This window comes from Cheilinus undulatus, linkage group 9, assembly GCF_018320785.1.
Source record: "Cheilinus undulatus linkage group 9, ASM1832078v1, whole genome shotgun sequence".
In the NCBI taxonomy this organism is placed as follows: Eukaryota; Metazoa; Chordata; class Actinopteri; order Labriformes; family Labridae; genus Cheilinus; species Cheilinus undulatus.
Genome location: NC_054873.1, coordinates 167498 through 190106, shown reverse-complemented (window position 1 = coordinate 190106; position 22609 = coordinate 167498). Strand labels below are relative to the sequence as shown.

The following is a 22609-nucleotide window of genomic DNA, read 5'->3' as shown; positions in this document are numbered from 1 at the left end:
CCAGTACCTCATACTGGTATCTCCACCCAAAAACCTCATACTGGTATGTGCAACCAGTACCTCATACTGGTATCTTCACCCAGTACCTCATACTGGTATCTCAACCCATTACCTCATACTGGTATCTGCACCCTTTACCTCATACTGGTGTCTGCACTTAGTACCTCATACTGATATGTGCATCCATTACCTCATACTGGTATCTCCACCCAGTACCTAATACTGGTATCTCCACCCATTACCTCATATTGGTATCTCCATCCATTACATCATACTGGTATCTCCACCCTTTACCTAATACTGGTATATCCACCCAATACCTCATACTGGTCTCTGCACTAAAGCCTGATACTTGTATCTGGTCTAAATCCTGATACTGGTCTCTGCACTGAAACCTGATACTGGTCTCTGCACTGAAACCTGGTACTGGTGTCTGTGATACACATCAAAAAGCTCTTCCAATCATTCACATGGATATCAATAGTGTGAATCAGGGTCCTGGCCACTCCTGAGTTTGGCCCTCATAAATATTGCTCAGTTAAATGAATTTAAATTTCAATTACATTTTGGCCTCACAATCACAAAAACCAGCTAATTCTGAATAAATGAAGATTGTTCTTCAAGCTGTTAGTCTGCTTTAGCTGGTCGGTCAAAGTTTCAGTGTTTGTTTTGAAATTTTGGCCTGAAAAGTGATTATTGTTTTTCCTGGTTTTGATTGTAAATCATTATGTTATATACTAATGTTGTCACTCCTTTGAGTTCCTTTGTTGCTTCTCTGTTCAACTGTCATGAATGTTTAAGTTGAACATTTAAACAAAAAAAAAAATCAGGTTAAATGATCATGATCTTAGTGTCCTGATGATGATGTTTATCTTAACTGAGCAGCTTTGATAACAAAACTCCAGCATGTCTTTGTTCTCATACTTTATTAAAGGACAGCGTCATTCATGGGGGGCTTCGAATGAGGCTTTTATTGTGAAAATCCTTCAGCTCATGGAGGGTTCCTGCCCTCTCTGTGAAACCTGATCTGCCTCTCTCTCTCTGTCTCACTCTCACACCCTCCTCACCCTCTCTCTCTCCCCGGACAATCAGACTAGTCCAGCTCCTTCGTCGTGCCGATTGTTCAGCCTGGAAAGTGAGAGAGACTCTCCAAGTCCAGGTGAGTGAGAAAAGGTATGCTGTAGAGAAGTGGGGGACTTGGTCTCCTCCAAAGTTTCTTCTCGTCTCGTTTACTACTGTCCACAGATATTTACAGCTGATATAGACTGATATTTACAGCTGATACAGACAGATATTTACTGCTGATATACACTGATATTTACAGCTGATATACACTGATATTTACAGCTGATACAGACAGATATTTACAGCTGATATACACTGATATTTACAGCTGATACAGACAGATATTTACAGCTGATACAGACAGATATTTACTGCTGATATACACTGATATTTACAGCTGATATACACTGATATTTACAGCTGATACAGACAGATATTTACAGCTGATATACACTGATATTTACAGCTGATACAGACAGATATTTACAGCCGATATAGACTGACATTTACAGCTGATATAGACTGACATTTACAGCTGATATAGACTGATTTTTACAGCTGATTTAGACTGATATCTACAGCTGACATAGACTGATATTTACAGCTGATATAGACTGATATCTACAGCTGACATAGACTGATATTTACAGCTGATAGAGACTGATATTTACAGCTGATATAGACAGATATTTACAGCTGATATAGACTGATTTTTACAGCTCATACAGACCAAAATTTACAGTTTACATAGACTGATAATTACAGCTGATATAGACTGATATTTACAGCTGATATAGACTGATATTTACAGCTGATATAGACTGATATTTACAGCTGATTTAGACTGATATCTACAGCTGATATAGACTGATATCTACAGCTGATATAGACTGATATTTACAGCTGATATAGACTGATATCTACAGCTGATAAAGACTGATATTTACAGCTGATATAGACTGACATTTACAGCCGATATAGACTGACATTTACAGCTGATATAGACTGACATTTACAGCTGATATAGACTGATATTTACAGCTGATATAGACAAATATTTACAGCTGATATAGACTGATATTTACAGCTGATATAGACTGATATCTACAGCTGATATACACTGATATTTACAGCTGATATAGACTGACATTTACAGCTGATATAGACTGACATTTACAGCTGATATAGACTGATTTTTACAGCTGATATAGACTGATATCTACAGCTGATATAGACTGATATCTACAGCTGATAGAGACTGATGTTTACAGCTAATATAGACTGATATTAACAGCTGATATAGACTGATATTTACAGCTGGTATAGACTGATATTTACAGCTGATATAGACTGATATTTATAGCTGATATAAACTGATATTTACAGCTGATATAGACTAATGCAGCTGATATAGACTGATATTTACAGCTGATAGAGACTGATATTTATAGCTGATATAGATCGACATTTACAGCTGATATAGACTGATATTTATAGCTGATACAGACTTATATTTACAGCTTATACAGACTGATGCAGCTGATATAGACAGATATTTACAGCTGATATAGACTGATATTTACAGCTGATATAAACTGATATTTACACCTGATATAGACTGATATTTACAGCTGATATAGACTGATATTTACAGCTGATATAGACTGATATTTACAGCTGATATAGACCGACATTTATAGGTGATAAAGACTGATATTTACAGCTGATATAGACTGATATTTACAGCTGATATAGACTGACATTTATAGGTGATAAAGACTGACATTTACAGCTGATATAGACTGACATTTATAGGTGATAAAGACTGATATTTACAGCTGATATAGACTGACATTTACAGCCGATATAGACTGACATTTACACCTGATATAGACTGACATTTACAGCTGATATAGACTGATATTTACAGCTGATATAGACTGATATTTACAGCTGATATAGACTTATATTTACAGCTGATAAAGACTGATATTTACAGCTGATATAGACTGACATTTACAGTCGATATAGACTGACATTTACACCTGATATAGACTGACATTTACAGCTGATATAGACTGATATCTACAGCTGATATAGACTGATATCTACAGCTGATATAGACTGATATTTATAGTTGATATAGACTGATGTTTACAGCTGATAATGACTGATATTTACAGCTGATATAGACTGATATCTACAGCTGATATAGACTGATATCTACAGCTGATATAGACTTATATTTATAGTTGATATAGACTGATGTTTACAGCTGATAATGACTGATCTTTACAGCTGATATAGACTGATATTTACAGCTGATATAGACTGATATCTACAGCTGATAGAGACCAATATTGACAGCTGATACAGACTGATATCTACAGCTGATATAGACAAATATTTACAGCTGATATAGACTGACATTTACAGCTGATATAGACTGACATTTACAGCTGATATAGACTGATATTTACAGCTGATAAAGATTGATATTTACAGCTGATATAGACTGATATTTACAGCTGATATAGACTGATATTTACAGCTGATATAGACTGATATTTACAGCTGATAAAGACTGATATTTACAGCTGATATAGACTGATATTTACAGCTGATATAGACTGATATTTACAGCTGATATAGACTGATTTTTACAGCTGATTTAGACTGATATTTACAGCTGATATAGACTGATATTTACAGCTGATATAGACTGATATTTACAGCTGATATAGACTGATATTTACAGCTGATATAGACTGATATTTACAGCTGATATAGACTGATATTTACAGCTGATATAGACTGATATTTACAGCTGATATAGACTGATATTTACAGCTGATATAGACTGACAGTTACAGCTGATATAGACTGATTTTTACAGCTGATATAGACTGATATTTACAGCTGATATAGACTGATATTTACAGCTGATATAGACTGATATCTACAGCTGACATAGACTGATATTTACAGCTGATATAAACTGATATTTACAGCTGATATAGACAGATATTTACAGCTGATATAGACTGATTTTTACAGCTCATACAGACCAAAATTTACAGTTTACATAGACTGATAATTACAGCTGATATAGACTGATATTTACAGCTGATATAGACTGATATTTACAGCTGATATAGACTGACATTTACAGCCGATATAGACTGACATTTACACCTGATATAGACTGATATTTACAGCTGATATAGACTGATATTTACAGCTGATATAGACTGATATTTACAGCTGATATAGACTGATATTTACAGCTGATAAAGACAGATATTTACAGCTGATTTAGACTGATATCTACAGCTGATATAGACTGATATCTACAGCTGATATAGACTGATATTTACAGCTGATATAGACTGATATCTACAGCTGATAAAGACTGATATTTACAGCTGATATAGACTGACATTTACAGCCGATATAGACTGACATTTACAGCTGATATAGACTGACATTTACAGCTGATATAGACTGATATTTACAGCTGATATAGACAAATATTTACAGCTGATATAGACTGATATTTACAGCTGATATAGACTGATATCTACAGCTGATATAGACTGATATTTACAGCTGATATAGACTGACATTTACAGCTGATATAGACTGACATTTACAGCTGATATAGACTGATTTTTACAGCTGATATAGACTGATATCTACAGCTGATATAGACTGATATCTACAGCTGATAGAGACTGATGTTTACAGCTAATATAGACTGATATTAACAGCTGATATAGACTGATATTTACAGCTGGTATAGACTGATATTTACAGCTGATATAGACTGATATTTACAGCTGATATAGACTGATATTTACAGCTGATATAGACTGATATTTACAGCTGATATAGACTGATATTTACAGCTGATAGAGACTGATATTTACAGCTGATATAGACTGATATTTACAGCTGATATAGACTGATATTTACAGCTGATATAGACTGATATTTACAGCTGATACAGACTGATATTTACAGCTGATATAGACTGATATTTACAGCTGATATAGACTGATATTTACAGCTGATATAGACTGATATTTACAGCTGATATAGACTGATATTTACAGCTGATATAGACTGATATTTACAGCTGATATAGACTGATATTTACAGCTGATATAGACTGATATTTACAGCTGATAAAGACTGATATTTACAGCTGATATAGACTGATATTTACAGCTGATATAGACTGATATTTACAGCTGATAAAGACTGATATTTACAGCTGATATAGACTGATATTTACAGCTGATAAAGACTGATATTTACAGCTGATATAGACTGATATTTACAGCTGATATAGACTGATATTTACAGCTGATATAGACTGATATTTACAGCTGATATAGACTGATATTTACAGCTGATATAGACTGATATTTACAGCTGATATAGACTGATATTTACAGCTGATAAAGACTGATATTTACAGCTGATATAGACTGATATCTACAGCTGATATAGACTGATATCTACAGCTGATATAGACTGATATTTACAGCTGATATAGACTGATATCTACAGCTGATAAAGACTGATATTTACAGCTGATATAGACTGACATTTACAGCTGATATAGACTGACATTTACAGCTGATATAGACTGATATTTACAGCTGATAAAGATTGATATTTACAGCTGATATAGACTGATATCTACAGCTGATATAGACTGATATTTACAGCTGATATAGACTGATATCTACAGCTGACATAGACTGATATTTACAGCTGATAGAGACTGATATTTACAGCTGATATAGACTGATATTTACAGCTGATATAGACTGATATTTACAGCTGATATAGACTGATATTTACAGCTGATATAGACTGATATTTACAGCTAATATAGACTGATATTTACAGCTGATAGAGACTGATATTTACAGCTGATATAGACTGATATTTACAGCTGATATAGACTGATATTTACAGCTGATTTAGACTGATATTTACAGCTGATATAGACTGATATTTACAGCTGATATAGACTGATATTTACAGCTGATATAGACTGATATTTACAGCTGATTTAGACTGATATTTACAGCTAATATAGACTGATATTTACAGCTAATATAGACTGATATTTACAGCTAATATAGACTGATATTTACAGCTGATATAGACTGATATTTACAGCTGATATAGACTGATGTTTACAGCTGATAATGACTGATCTTTACAGCTGATATAGACTGATATTTACAGCTGATATAGACTGATATTTACAGCTGATATAGACTGATGTTTACAGCTGATAGAGACTGATATTTACAGCTGATAATGACTGATCTTTACAGCTGATATAGACTGATATTTACAGCTGATATAGACTGATATTTACAGCTGATATAGACTGATCTTTACAGCTGATATAGACTGATATTTACAGCTGATTTAGACTGATATTTACAGCTGATATAGACTGATATTTACAGCTGATAGAGACTGATGTTTACAGCTGATTTAGACTGATATTTACAGCTGATATAGACTGATATCTACAGCTGATATAGACTGATATTTACAGCTGATATAGACTGACATTTACAGCTGATATAGACTGACATTTACAGCTGATATAGACTGATATTTACAGCTGATAAAGACTGATATTTACAGCTGATATAGACTGATATCTACAGCTGATATAGACTGATAATTACAGCAGATTTAGACTGATATTTACAGCTAATATAGACTGATATTTACAGCTGATATAGACTGATATTTACAGCTGATATAGACTGATATTTACAGCTGATAATGACTGATCTTTACAGCTGATTTAGACTGATATTTACAGCTAATATAGACTGATATTTACAGCTGATATAGACTGATATTTACAGCTGATATAGACTGATATTTACATCTGATATAGACTGATATTTACAGCTGATAGAGACTGATATTTACAGCTAATAAAGACTGATATTTACAGCTGATATAGACTGATATTTACAGCTGATATAGACAGATATTTACAGCTGATTTAGACTGATATTTAGCGGTGATATAGACTGATATTTACAGCTGATAATGACTGATCTTTACAGCTGATATAGACTGATATTTACAGCTGATATAGACTGATATTTACAGCTGATATAGACTGATATTTACAGCTGATATAGACTGATATTTACAGCTGATATAGACTGATATTTACAGCTGATATAGACTGATATTTAGCGGTGATATAGACTGATATTTACAGCTGATAGAGACTGATGTTTACAGCTGATAGAGACTGATATTTACAGCTGATAATGACTGATCTTTACAGCTGATATAGACTGATATTTACAGCTGATATAGACTGATATTTACAGCTGATTTAGACTGATATTTAGCGGTGATATAGACTGATATTTACAGCTGATAGAGACTGATGTTTACAGCTGATATAGACTGATGTTTACAGCTGATATTGACTGATCTTTACAGCTGATATAGACTGATATTTACAGCTGATATAGACTGATATTTACAGCTGATATAGACTGATATTTACAGCTGATATAGACTGATATTTACAGCTGATATAGACTGATATTTACAGCTGATATAGACTGATATTTACAGCTGATTTAGACTGATATTTACAGCTGATATAGACTGATATTTACAGCTGATATAGACTGATATTTACAGCTGATATAGACTGATATTTACAGCTGATATAGACTGATATTTACAGCTGATTTAGACTGATATTTACAGCTGATATAGACTGATATTTACAGCTGATATAGACTGATATTTACAGCTGATATAGACTGATATTTACAGCTGATATAGACTGATTTTTACAGCTCATACAGACCAAAATTTACAGTTTACATAGACTGATAATTACAGCTGATAGAGACTGATGTTTACAGCTGATATAGACTGATATTTACAGCTGATATAGACTGATATTTAGCGGTGATATAGACTGATATTTACAGCTGATAGAGACTGATATTTACAGCTGATATAGACTGATATTTACAGCTGATATAGACTGATATTTACAGCTGATATAGACTGATATTTAGCGGTGATATAGACTGATATTTACAGCTGATAGAGACTGATGTTTACAGCTGATAGAGACTGATATTTACAGCTGATAATGACTGATCTTTACAGCTGATATAGACTGATATTTACAGCTGATATAGACTGATATTTACAGCTGATTTAGACTGATATTTAGCGGTGATATAGACTGATATTTACAGCTGATAGAGACTGATGTTTACAGCTGATATAGACTGATGTTTACAGCTGATAATGACTGATCTTTACAGCTGATATAGACTGATATTTACAGCTGATATAGACTGATGTTTACAGCTGATAATGACTGATCTTTACAGCTGATATAGACTGATATTTACAGCTGATATAGACTGATATTTACAGCTGATAGAGACTGATGTTTACAGCTGATTTAGACTGATATTTACAGCTGATATAGACTGATGTTTACAGCTGATATAGACTGATATTTACAGCTGATATAGACTGATATTTACAGCTGATAGAGACTGATGTTTACAGCTGATTTAGACTGATATTTACAGCTGATATAGACTGATATTTACAGCTGATAGAGACTGATGTTTACAGCTGATATAGACTGATATTTACAGCTGATATAGACTGATTTTTACAGCTCATACAGACCAAAATTTACAGTTTACATAGACTGATAATTACAGCTGATAGAGACTGATGTTTACAGCTGATATAGACTGATATTTACAGCTGATATAGACTGATTTTTACAGCTCATACAGACCAAAATTTACAGTTTACATAGACTGATAATTACAGCTGATAGAGACTGATGTTTACAGCTGATATAGACTGATATTTACAGCTGATATAGACTGATACTTGCAGCTGATATAGACTGATATTTACAGCTGATACAGACTGATATTTACAGCTGATATAGACTGATATTTACAGCTGATATAGACTGATATTTACAGCTGATTTAGACTGATATTTATAGCTGATACAGACTGATATTTACAGCTGATAGAGACTTTTATATATTCCTGTAAACCCCCCCCCCCCCCCATCCCCCAGGCTGGCAGGGTTACTCTTCTCCTGGGTTGGCGTGGCGGTCCGTCGTCCTCATGTCAGCGTCCTGGCGTCCCTGTTGTGTGTCCGAGTGATGAGGTCGCCACACTCGTACCTCTGGTTCCTCTTTCTGCTGGGGGTGGGGTCTCTACCTGTGCTGCTTCACCTGGAGAACCTCAACGACACCGTCAGACACCTGAGCCCAGGTAAGACTGTCAGATCAATAAAACTGATCACCATACGATAGAAGCTGATTACGGCCTTATAGATCAGCATACGATAGAAGCTGATTACGGCCTTATAGATAAGCATACGATAGAAGCTGATTACAGTCTTACAGATCAGGGTTCGACTGAGTTAGTCAGACTCCGTGATCGTTACCTCCGTCTCAGTAACCTGGGCCAGTCTGAGGACTCTTTAGTCTGTGAAGGTCCTGTGAGACTGATCCAGGTGATTCATGATGGTCTGGCCTGATCCATGATCTCTGATAATGACCCCATGGTTCAGAGCATGGGCGGAGCCTCTCAAAGCCTCTCTGTCTACCCATGTATGCATGAGCGTGTGGGCGCGGCCACACAAAGACTGCTTTGAAGACCAGCAGAGAGTCAGGACCATGGGGGGGGGGTCTGTGGTATGAGCCCCACCCCTACGCCACATTTGCACTCATTCACAATGACGTCTGTGTGGGACGTTTTCAGATCAACATCGACAGGAAGTGACATCACAGAGATGCCGTTTGATTACCAGCGAGTCCTGGAGGAGACCACACCCTGGCCTGAAGAGTCTAAGGACAGACAACAGGGATCAGGACTCTATAAAAACCTCTTTGGATACAGGGACAGGACCAGACCACCAGAACCAGAAGAAGATCACAGAACCGTTCTTTTTTCACAGAGCTGATACTCCGGATATTCTAGATCCATACAACATAGAATATTTATGACTTTTTAGTTTTTCCTGATGATCACAGCTGATCACTCTCTAAAAATGAGAACATCACAAACATCAGTCCAGAACCTGCTTGGTCTGGGTTCCTCCTTCATGAAGACCCAGGAGCCCTGAAACATCAACCTGGGCTCAACAAAAACCCCTACAGGAACACAAACTCCCTAGTCCAGCTTGAGCCCAGACTCTATCTAGACCAGAACTTCCAGGTCTAAGTCAGATGGATCGTTGAAGACCAGCAGCCGGTCCTGATCACAGATGTTAGAGAGCAGCTCACTCTGACCCCGTTTACCCTCTGTGCTATGGTGGTCGGACCTGAGTCTAATGTGGGAGCTGTTTCTCAGCCATCACACACTCAGAGGTTGAACCCGAGTCTGCTGAGAAGAGAGTTTAATGTCAATCATAGAAGCTCCTCCCCTTTTACACCTTTGTCTGCTTTTACAGTAAATCCACAAAAACCTCTCAGGTTATATGGACTCAAGGACTGGAAAGATCTTTGGTTCTGAGTCAGGGAGGGTTTTAAATCGAGCTCTGAGCACCGACCAGGGTCAGCCAGGACTCTGTGGTATCTGTTTGGCGTTTTTCACTCAGAAGATTTTTCGCTTTAACATCAAAAACTCACCAACTTTACAGAAAACTACGGAGCCCCAGACATGACATGGCAAAAAAAAAAAAAAAAAACTAAATTGTGGCCACAATATAGCTATAACGTTGAAGAAAATACTGGTTAATAATACTGATATCATTCCTGAACAGCTGGGTAAGCAAATCAAACGCACCTTCCTCTCCTGGCGTCCATGCCGTCCCTCCGCCGGTAGAACAACCTGGCTCTCAGAATTCTGGGTAATAACGGTTCCTTCAATGCCAGACTTTAGGATGTCTCTGTGGCTCATTCCAGCCTGTCCATACACTGTAAATCTCCCTGAGTAAATTTTACTCAAATTGGATAAAATTTTACTCTGAAAAATCGAACGTTTGGTCCCAGTCTATTTGGAGTAAAATTGTGACCAAAGCTGGTCGTCCAAGGTCTTTTTTTTGTTTTGTTTTTTTACACATTATTAAAGTGTAGATTCCAGGCTTTCTAAGGGTGTATCATCACTTTAATCTGAGTAGATTTTACAAAGATATGCTCTTTAAGTGTTAACTTCTAGTTTCTGTTTGTTCTGAGAAAACCAGGCTCAAAGTTTCAGGACTTTTCTGACCTTCAGGCAGGCCAGGTAATGGGCATGAACAACAGGGCCACATTTACATAAAGTCCACCCAGACCAAGCTTCTGAATCGGACTGGTGACGCTCATCAAAATATTCCCATAGGAAATCCGCCTTCATCAAGCTCTCTCTGTGGAGTGATCCTGAAGTTGTCCCAGGTCTGTTGATGGTTCTTCTTCATCGTCCCTTCTACTCTTCTTGGCTGCAGGGTGCATCTTGAGGCTTGCTGATAAAGGTGATGACTACAAACAGCTGTATCTAGGTGCCGGGGGAGGGGTGGCGTTTGAACCATGTGCTGTTTGTTGTTGTCCATCTCAATGGGTGAAACTGGGGACAATGGCAGGCTGAGTGGCCAATTATCACCCAGCAGTTTCACTTTCCCCTCCCCTCAATCTCCCCGCAGGAACTCTGAAAACAGAGCATTTAAAACACAAAATTAACGCTTTTAAATGTCACATTGGTGTTACTGTATTTATCCAATGAGTAGTTTAATATCGGACTTATTTAAAGTAAGAAAAAACAAAAAATGATCATTTTGAAGAAAATGACTGATCCATTTTTCTCAACCAGCCGAATGACTGGCAGGAACTTTATCTGGCTTCGGTCACATTTGACTCTGCTTGCAGAGTGATGATTTTAACTGTAAATGATGATTATGTACTCCCTAACAAACCAACTAAAAACAACTCTACAGCAGCTGTACTCACTACAGAGTCATACAGATTTAGTTTACTCATTAAAGAGCTGTTTAATCTCAATATAAAGTGATACTTAGTCCTTTCAGAGCTGTTTTAACCCTACTTTTAGAAATGTTTCTACTCATTATGGAACAATTTCTCCTCCATTTACAGTGAGTAACACTGGTGTAGAGCTGTATCTTCCTCTAAATAGATTAATCTTCCTTTTTATATAGAGCTACATTTCCTCTTAACAGATCGTTCTGCCTTTCCATCAAAAATGACATGACAACTAAGGAGGTTTTGTTTGTTTAAATGTATCAGACACAGAGTTCTAATATTACAGAAACAACTGTGATGAACATGACGAGGACCCAGGAGCAGAGATGAGGTTAAAGGTTAAAGAAGTTTCTTTGACAACAACAGTGCAATGATGGTGAGCTGGCTGCTGGTTGGCAGAATCACTGGCAGAGAGATGGAGACACTACAAAAAATGGACAAAATGGAGTTAGACAAGGCAAAAAAGTCAGTGAAAAATCCCTGAATGGTCAGAGTTGGAGAGGAGCCGGGGTACCTGGTTAGAAGCTGTAGTCCACAGGTGTCTGAGAGTTCACCACCAGGTGAGGAGGTCTGGACTGCAAAGGATTATCTGCAGCTGGGACGGCTAACAAGCTGCAGCTGTGACCAGTGACACCAGTGTTAAAGTTTTACTCCAGCAGAATTTACTCTGTTTTTTTACTCCAACTCTGGTGGTGGCTGCTAATAAATACACTCAAAAAAGAGTAAATTTTACTGTTTTTGAGTAAAATATTATTTACTCTGGAAAAATTACTCCCTAGATTTTTCTGTGTAGCTTCAGCCCCGCTACTGCCTCGACCTTTGACCTTAGAGAAGGAGCGCTCCATTTGCTTACCCAGCTGTCAGGAATGATATTAATAATATTGATTAGTGTTTCATGTGCACATTAAACCTACTTTGTGGCCACATGTTAGTATTTCGTGGCCATGAACCAGTATTTCTCGCAAATGTTAGAGCAATATTGTGGCCACAGTGGGTTTTTTTTACCATGTCGTGTGTGGGGCTCCGTAGAAAACTGCCCCTCAGTGGAAAGTTTGGTATTTTGGTAGAATTGTGAAAGTCCATCAAGCAGGGGCCCCACAGGGGGCCCAAACATGAGATGGGGGACTGGATCAGAGCATGAAAGTGGGTGCACGTTTCATGATCAGACTAAAAAAGTCTCCGGGGGCCGTCCTCTAAAACGTACAGGAAGTGCACTACAAACAGCTGAAGGTCAAATTTTGCCACTTTTAGCCGATTCACAAGTTTCATATTTTAACCAACTAGTCGGAGGGATTTTAGCCGAGTGAGTCCAGATTGTTTCTGCTCATTCTAGACCGCCTGGAGATCTGAAGCTGAGCTGTCAGTTTTTACAGTTGGGCGGGGCCAAACTCAAACTACTGTCTGATATTTTCACCAATAATGCCTCAGAACTTTTTAATGCTAATGTCAATCCTCAGCAAACTTCACAGAGACGACCACACACTGATCCTGAACACATTCAAACATCAATGTCATTACTTTGTCACAGCGCCCCCCTCTGGCTAGTCAGCATTCCTGCCTCTGAGTTTTAAAATGTTCCTTTTAAATATTCAGCCCCTGCACACCATTCAGCTCAGGCTCGTGGTTTTTGGTCTGGTTTATGGGTCATCATCAGACCTACAAAAAGTCTCCTGGACCCATGCCAGAATCCCAACAGGAAGTCCACCAGCCTTATCTCAATCTCAAAATAAGGCATTTTTGACGGTGCTATATGATTTGAACCTGTTCTAACTTTAGTGAATACTCTGTGATCTTCTGCTCGTTCTCAGAAGACAACGGTATCACACTGAGCACGCTCACATGCTAACATCTCATCATAGCGCCCTCCACTGGCAACAGGAAGTGGCACAAGTGGGTCATACCTTCATTCCAATTACTGACTTGAAATGATCATGTCAGATTTTGACAGAAAGGCCTCAGCATGTCTGTTTAAGGATTCCTCGCCAGTTTCACAGGAAGTTGCCATAACTTTAACATGGAATATCTGATTAGCTTCAAGTTTCACAAATATGATGAAGGTCTGCCCCTCTACACACGAACAGGGTCATTTCATCGTTCCACTTCCTGTGGCCACTAGGGTGAACTACATTCACCCTAGTGGCCACAGGAAGTGACATAATTGGACCATTTCTTTATTAGTGTGTAATTCGTGATCTCGCCGTTTCACAGGAAGTCTAACCCTAACCCTTACATGAAACTTCTGATTTATATCTAGTCTCACATGATTAGAGTCTGACCCTGACATGTGTAAATGTGTATTTAAATGTTTTTGCTAAAGCGCCTCCTACAGTAGGATGGCAGAAGCACCTCTAGCAGTAACAGTCCTAGGATCAGCACAGGTCGCTTACAGCCGATTATTTTCATAATCCTGTGGTTGTGACGCACGCTGGCATGGTGCGAGGGCCTGTCAGTGCTGCTAGCAGCCCAAGTTAGGTTTTTATTTTTTAATTATTTTGTAAAAATGTCTAAAATTCTGCTTTGTCTCTGTCATGATGGGAAATGAGTGAAAATCCATGAGAAAAAAACTGAGTTTAAACGACAGGATGAAACTGAGTCTGAATACTAGTCAGAAGGAGGGACATTAACCTGGTCACGAGTGTGTGTTAGCATGTGTGTGTGACAGCTGCTGGTGGGCGTTCTCCTCTGTGAAGCGTGAGGTCAGAGAGAGAGGAGCTAAAAACAGAGAGCGTCTGAAACGTGAGCTCAGTGAAGCTGTAGACGCTACAAATAGAAACCAGAGGTGACATCAGAGGGACACAGATCCGAGCAGATCTGTCCCCATCCTAACCCTCCGTCCCCCATCATTCTGTCCCCGTCCTCACCCTCTGTCCCCCATCATTCTGTCCCCGTCCTCACACTCTGTCCCCCATCATTCTGTCCCCGTCCTCACCCTCTGTCCCCCATCATTCTGTCCCCGTCCTCACCCTCTGTCCCCCATCATTCTGTCCCCGTCCTCACACTCTGTCCCCCATCATTCTGTCCCCGTCCTCACCCTCTGTCCCCGTCCTCACCCTCTGTCCCCATCCTCACCCTCCGTCCCCATCATTCTGTCCCCGTCCTCACACTCTGTCCCCAATCATTCTGTCCCCGTCCTCACCCTCTGTCCCCCATCATTCTGTCCCCGTCCTCACACTCTGTCCCCCATCATTCTGTCCCCGTCCTCACTCTCTGTCCCCGTCCTCACCCTATGTCCCTCACCCTCCGTCCCCATCATTCTGTCCCCGTCCTCACACTCAGTCCCCAATCATTCTGTCCCGCCTCACCCTCTCCCCATCATTCTGTCCCTGTCCTCACCCTCCCTCCCCCATCATTCTGTCCCCGTCCTCACCCTCTGTCCCCCATCATTCTGTCCCTGTCCTCACCCTCTGTCCCCAATCAATCTGTCCCTGTCCTCACCCTCTGTCCCCCATCATTCTGTCACTGTCCTCCCCTCCGTCCCCCATCATTCTGTCCCCGCCCTCACCCTCTGCCCCCATCATTCTGTCCCCGTCCTCATAATCTGTCCCCCATCATTCTGTCCCTGTCCTCACCCTCTGTCCCCAATCATTCTGTCCCTGTCCTCACCCTCGGTCCCCCATCATTCTGTCCCTGTCCTCACCCTCCGTCCCGTCCTCACCCTCTGTACCCCATCATTCTGTCCCCGTCCTCACCCTCTGTCCCCGTCCTCACCCTCTGTCCCCCATCATTCTGTCCCCGTCCTCACCCTCTGTCCCCCATCATTCTGTCCCCGTCCTCACCCTATGGCCTTGTCCCCACCCTCCGTCCCCCATCATTCTGTCCCTTTCCTCACCCTCCGTCCCCCGTCATTCCGTTCTTGTCTTCACCCTACGTCCCCCATCATTCAGTCCCTGTCCTCACCCTCCGTCCCCCATCATTCCGTCCCTGTCCTCACCCTCCGTCCCCCATCATTCCGTCCCTGTCCTCACCCTCCGCCCCCATCATTCCGTCCCTGTCCTCACCTTCCGTCCCCCATCATTCTGTCCCTGTTCTCACCCTCCTTTCCCTATCATTCTGTCCCCGTTCTCACCCTCCGTCCCCCATCATTCTATCCCCGTCCTCACCCTCTGTCCCCAACAATATGTCTCCGTCCTCACCCTCACTCCCCCAACAATCTGTCCCTGTCCTCACCCTCAGTCCCCCATCATTCGGTCCCTGTCCTCACCCTCTGTCCACGTCCTCATCCTCTGTCCCCATCATTCTGTCCTTTCTCACCCTATGTCCTCATCATTCCGTCCCTGTACTCACCCTCCGTCCCCCATCATTCTATCCCCGTCCTCACCCTCTGTCCCCATCATTCTGTCTCCGTCCTCACCCTCTGTCCCCCATCATTCTGTCCCCGTCCTCACCCTCCGTCCCCCATCATTCTGTCCCCGTCCTCACCCTCTGTCCACGTCCTCATCCTCTGTCCCCCATCATTCTGTCCCTTTCCTCACCCTATGTCCCTCATCATTCTGTCCCCGTCCTCACCCTCTGTCCCCCATCATTCTGTCCCCGTCCTCACCCTCTGTCCCTGTCCTCATCCTCTGTCCCCCATCATTCTGTCCCTGTCCTCACCCTCCATCCCCCATCATTCCGTCCCTGTCCTAACCCTCTGTCCCTGTCCTCACCCTCTGTCCCCCATCATTCTGTCCCCGTCCTCACCCTCTGTCCCCGTCCTCACCCGCTGTCCCTCACCTTCTGTCCCCCCTCATTCTGTCCCTGTCCTCACCCTCTGTCCCCCATCATTCTGTCCTTTTCCTCACCCTCTGTCCCCCATCATTCTGTCCCCGTCCTCACCCTCTGTCCCCCATCATTCTGTCCCTTTCCTCACCCTCTGTCCCCCATCATTTTATGGTCTAACCTGCTGCTCTGATATCAACTGTGAAGGGAAGATTAGAATATTTATTTAAAGCTTATTAACAGTCGAGTTCAAACTGAGCTGAGGAAAAACCCTCCCAGAGGTTAACCACAGCGTCTGTTTGAACAGGAAGCTCCTGTTTTTCACTACCAGTCTGAATCCTGGTCAACGTCCTGGAAACTGAGGCACACTAGGACCAAGATTAAACATTAAACATCATCTCTGTGTTTATCTCTGTTATTGTCACTATTATCTGTTACACAAGCGCACTGTCAGAGGAACGAGACACTAGAATACTGGGTCAAACTGGGACCCTAATGGGACCATCCATCCAATCATCCATCCATCCATCCATCCATCCTATCCTCCACAGAGTCTAAATTCCACCAATCATGGCTCCTTCTCTCTCTTCCTCCTACTATTCACCTTGGGGGGGGGGGGGGGTGTGACCGGGGACAGTAGTGGAGCTAATGATTGTACTGAGCTGTTTCTAATGACAGCGTTTTCACAGCAGAGGGTCTCAACTGGTGGGCCAGGGCCTGAAAGTGGGACCCAGAGCTGGTTTCAGTGGGTCATTGATGTTAGTGGTAGCTGGTCTTCACTGGTTCATGGTTGTGTTCGGACCAATCAGATGAGTTGTTCTCTGAACACTTGTAGACGTAGTCCTCTTCTCTGGCCTGTATTTTGGCTCCTCAGAGCCCCGGGGTGATCACCTCTCCTAGTCCACCAGTGAAACCAGCTTTGTCTTTGAGGCCCTGCTGATACAGTAGAGCAGAGACCTGTCAGCCTCTATTAATAATCACTGAGTCTGCTAACGGGCTCATACTGCTGTGTTCTCTAACCTTCCTCCAGTCAGACCTCTGAGATCCTCCTCCTGGTCTAGGCTAACACCACAGACTGTCACTGATATCCATGTTTGACTATAGAGGCTGTGTCAGTTCGCACATGCTCAGTAGTGATTAACAGGATCAGTATTTGACTATAGAGGCTGCTGTCAGTGCGCACATGCTCAGTAGTGATTAACAGGATCAGTATTTGACTTTAGAGGCTGCTGTCAGTTCGCACATGCTCAGTAGTGATTAACAGGATCAGTATTTGACTATAGAGGCTGCTGTCAGTTCGCACATGCTCAGTAGTGATTAACAGGATGTTTGATGTCTAAACAGGATGTGACATTTCTCTCTGTTTATCTGCAGGTGTGTTTGATTTATGGATCTACACCTGAGAGAGAGAGAGAGAGGGTTAAACTGATGCTAGAGCAGGTGATTGACAGGTGCAGTAGTCCCGCCCTCATGATAAACTCTCAGCTCTGATAGGATGATGTCAAACAGCAGCAGAGAACTCCAGATGAACTCTAAGACCTGGACCCTCGCAGAGACGTCCTCAGAGTCTCTCAGACCTGGACCCTCGCAGAGACGTCCTCAGAGTCTCTCAGACCTGGACCCTCGCAGAGACGTCCTCAGAGTCTCTCAGACCTGGACCCTCGCAGAGACGTCCTCAGAGTCTCTCAGACCTGGACCCTCGCAGAGACGTCCCCAGAGTCTCTCAGACCTGGACCCTCGCAGAGACGTCCCCAGAGTCTCTCAGACCTGAAACCTTACAGAGACTTTTACATCCTCAGAACCCCTGAGGAGGATCTGAACTCTACAGACCTGGTTCTGATGTCAGACCTGGTCCAAACACAGGACCATCCTCCCATGATGATGTCATAAAGCTTATTTTTCCCTCTCTGTTGTCTTCAGGCTCATCAGACCGACCGTCCAGCCGACACCTATCAGACCAGAATGGATCAGTCCTCGCCCACCTTCACCCTCCAGGTGTGTACTTCCTGTTTGATTAGAGGCTGTAGGTGGAGGACCATCACAGCAGGATGTCATTAAAGTTGGGACACTCAGCCATAATAAAATCACATGATCAGCTATAGTGGAAGGAGAAGTCTAAACATCAGGTTAAAGGTAGAGATTCAGGACCACGCTGAACTCCCTGGACCACTGAAGAAGTTGGTACTGGTGGACTGGCGAGGAGCAGAGGCTCCACCCACTTCTCTAAAAGTTTCCAGCCAAGGACAGAAAGAGGAAGGATTGTTGGTGTATCTGAAGTATGCTGATATCTTTGATCATGTGACTATAGATCAGCTGTTCATATCATTATCTCTCTTCTGTTTCTGTGCAGATTTGATCAAACAGCTGTCTGTAGAGGAGGTGAGTCTGACAGTGACCCCTGCTGGTGTGGTGGAGTATTACAACACAAACACAGACTCCTCTTTATTCATCTATACTGTATTCATTAACCCATGTTATGATGTTTATGATATTATATTATTGTTCTGTTGTATTTGATCATAATTATATTATCATACCTTCTTAGTGACTTTTGAGCTGATTAGAGGTTGTGGGTGTGGCTAAAGCCAGGTCTGATAAACATCCAGGGAGTGAGTCAGTGTTAGTTCTGACAGATCTAAGGTTTAGATGGTGGTCCAGCCTGTAAGAGGTCCTTGTGATCCACCAAGAATATGAGCAGGTCCTGACAGGGATGCACAGATGTTACCTGAGGCGGTAGAGCTCTGAGGAGAGGAACCAGGAGATGGTAGACCTGACACAGCTTAGGGTCAGGGTCAGGGTCTGGTTAGGGACAGGGTCAGGGTCAGGGTCTGTGTTAGTATTTAAACCACCAGAGTTGATGTGTGTCCCTCTCTGTAGGAGGAGTCAGACTCTCAAAGACCCGCCCACATGGCCTCTGGGCACCAGTCTCTGATGGCCGGTAACTTGGAGCCTCCTGTCACCAGTCTCCTCAACAGCACCCCAGCAGCTGACAGCACTCCTACTGGATGGGAGGAGGTACTACAGCAGCAGATCAAGATTCAGGATTTGCGGCACCATCATCTGGCCAAAGTCTGCTCTGAACTGGTTCTAGACCCCTGGAGTCAGAATGTCTCCAAAGGACACACGTCCATGATCCTGGTGGAGGAACGGTCCAGGTTGCTTTACTGTGAGGTCCCCAAAGCCGGCTGCTCCAATTGGAAACGGGTCCTGATGGTACTGGGGGGCAAGGCGACCTCGGTACTCAACATCAGTCATAAGAGAGCGCACTTCAACAACACCCTGCACAAACTAAAGGACTACAGCCTGACCGGGGTCAGAGAGAGGCTGAACAGCTTCATCAAGGTCCTGTTTGTCAGGGAACCTTTCCAGCGTCTGGTGTCAGCCTACCGGGACAAGTTTGAGAACCAGAACGAGTACTACCACACTCTTTTTGGACGGGCCATCATTAACAAGTACAGGAAGAAACCCGCTGCTAAGGCCGTGCTCACCGGGGATGGGGTCACCTTCAGGGAGTTTGTTCATTACCTCCTGGACCCCAGTCGTCCAGTAGGCAGAGACATCCACTGGGAGCCAATCAGCAGCCTGTGTCACCCGTGTGTGGTCCACTACGACTTCATCGGCAGGTTTGAGAACATGAACAGCGAAGCCAACATCCTGCTAAGGAGTATGGGAGCCCCGCCCACTGTCAGATACCCGGACTACAAGGACCGGAACCCTCAGGACGAGAGGACATCGGCCACTATCGTAAGAAAATATTTCTCCCAGCTGAACGCCACCGAGATTCAGGCGGTCTACGACTTCTACCGCATGGACTACCTGATGTTTGACTACCCTAAGCCATTCCCAGACCTGGTCTGAGGAGGGCCAGGACCTAGTTTACTCTGTTCCTACAGTCCGGCAGAGCAGTCCTGGGCCAGCTGGAGTCCTGGATGCTCAGTGCAGCAGGTGTAACAGGAACATGGTGGCCTGTGTTTATAATCTCAACCTACAGGTAACCCTAACCCCCCCCCCCCCGTGGGCTTAAAGATGCAGAGTGTTCAATGGTATTTTTGTGTCTTCAAAGCTGCGTAGAGGGTTCGGGTTTCTGTAGAGACCAGAACGATCCTTCAGACGCCATGGACAAAAACAGGGGTTCAGGTTGACCATGTGACTTCCTGTCTCGGTTTTGGTGGTCTTTAAAGGTTGTCTGGTTCAGGCAGTAGTATCAGGGTTAACTTTGGCTTCCTATGCTTCCTTACGGTATAAGGCCTCCCGGGGCTCTCTGGAGCCTGTGGGGGCCATCTAGGGCCTTCAGGGGATCTTTGGAGCCTGTGGGGGCCATCTAGGGCCTTCAGGGGATCTTTTGAGCCTGTTGGGGCCATCTAGGGCCTTCAGGGGATCTTTGGAGCCTGTGGGGGCCATCGGGGGCCTTCAGGGGTTCTTTGGAGCCTGTGGGAGCCATCTAGGGTCTTCAGGGCCCCTCTGGAGCCTGTGGGAGCCATCGGGGGGCTTGAGGGGACCTCTAGTAGGAAAGGTGGTATTGACTAACATGAGCCTGGGTCTGCTGATGCTTGGCTGTGGGTCCTCACAGCATCGATGACCCATCGTTAATGCTGTTCTGGGTCTGGAGCATAAACAGGGTCTACATGTGGTGGGTAGTCTGACCCTGGGACTCACTGCCCAGCCTTCCTGAGGTGTCCTGGGTCTAACTGGATGGACCAGTGAAGGGAGGTGGACTAGCCCAGAGATGTCCAGACTCTTTGCTGCCTGTCAGTCTACACATTTGAGTTTCAGGTCCCATTTAACGGGACATTAGAGGGTTTAGGGATTTCTTCACTGGGACACTGGGATCTGAGTCCACTTAGACCATGAGAGGACTGAGACAGTCTGAGTGGTCTGTCAGGCAATTTTTCTTCTCTGAATGATTTTTGATATGAATCTTCTTTAGGACCTTTGTGTTGTTGGTCCAGGACTTCTGGGGGTAGACAGAGCAAGTCAGGGGGTCTAAACTCATCTATGATGGTGGCCCAGAAAGGACAAACTTAGCACTCATCCTCCCTCAGACCTCCACAGGATCCCCAGCTGGTGTTGGTCTGGAAACTCTCCACTAGATGGTGCCAAATCCTTTCTACTGCTCCCTTCAATTAAACGGGATTACAGAAAAAGACCTGTGATTCTTCTTCTTTGGTGCCTCAGATTAGTTTATTCCTTCACTGATCAAGGTTTGAATAAATAATAAAATATAAACAGTTTTATATCTGTGTGTGGAAATCTGGTTTTATTTATACTGACCTTTCTGACAAAAGCTCACCTTTCTTCTTCTTCTTTGAATCTTTAATCAAGTAAACTCTGTAGCCAGTCCTCCTCCAATCAGATCAGCCATAGTAAACCTAGGCCCGCCCCTGGCCACAGTGAGGCCCTGACCAAACTCTGATTGAGATTGAAGTGTGGCGTTGTTTTCATGCTGTCATGTGACAAGAAGCACATGATGACATCACACCGGCGTGATCGTGAACCCCCAAACGATAACAAAAAGAAATCTGAAAACAGTAACAATAAATGCGTCTGAATACGTCCCTAACCCTATACGCCTGAGACCACCACAGACCAAAACCACCACAGACCAAAACCCACCACAGACCAAAACCACCACAGACCAAAACCCACCACAGACCAAAACCCACCACAGACCAAAACCCACCACAGACCAAAACCACCACAGACCCTAACCCACCACAGACCAAAACCCACCACAGACCCTAACCCACCACAGACCCTAACCCACCACAGACCAAAACCCACCACAGACCCTAACCCACCACAGACCAAAACCCA

General features: G+C 42.6%; 1 protein-coding gene across 1 annotated transcript; it reads left to right on the top strand.

The window, feature by feature from the left end:
• Positions 1-1064: 1064 nt before the first annotated feature.
• LOC121515346 (carbohydrate sulfotransferase 9-like) lies at positions 1065-21936 on the top strand. Its single transcript, XM_041796051.1, has 5 exons — positions 1065-1159; positions 9214-9413; positions 18716-18790; positions 19146-19174; positions 19673-21936. The coding sequence occupies exons 2-5, from the start codon at positions 9302-9304 to the stop codon at positions 20651-20653; spliced, it is 1197 nt and encodes a 398-aa protein (XP_041651985.1). The 5' UTR covers positions 1065-1159; positions 9214-9301; the 3' UTR covers positions 20654-21936.
• Positions 21937-22609: the final 673 nt, after the last annotated feature.

Coding starts and splice junctions, on each gene's coding strand:
- LOC121515346 (XM_041796051.1), top strand. CDS start 9,302: ATGAGGTCGCCACACTCGTACCTCTGGTTCCTCTTTCTGCTGGGGGTG. Junction 9,414..18,715: donor CGTCAGACACCTGAGCCCAG/GTAAGACTGTCA, acceptor TGTTGTCTTCAG/GCTCATCAGACCGACCGTCC. Junction 19,175..19,672: donor AACAGCTGTCTGTAGAGGAG/GTGAGTCTGACA, acceptor CCCTCTCTGTAG/GAGGAGTCAGACTCTCAAAG.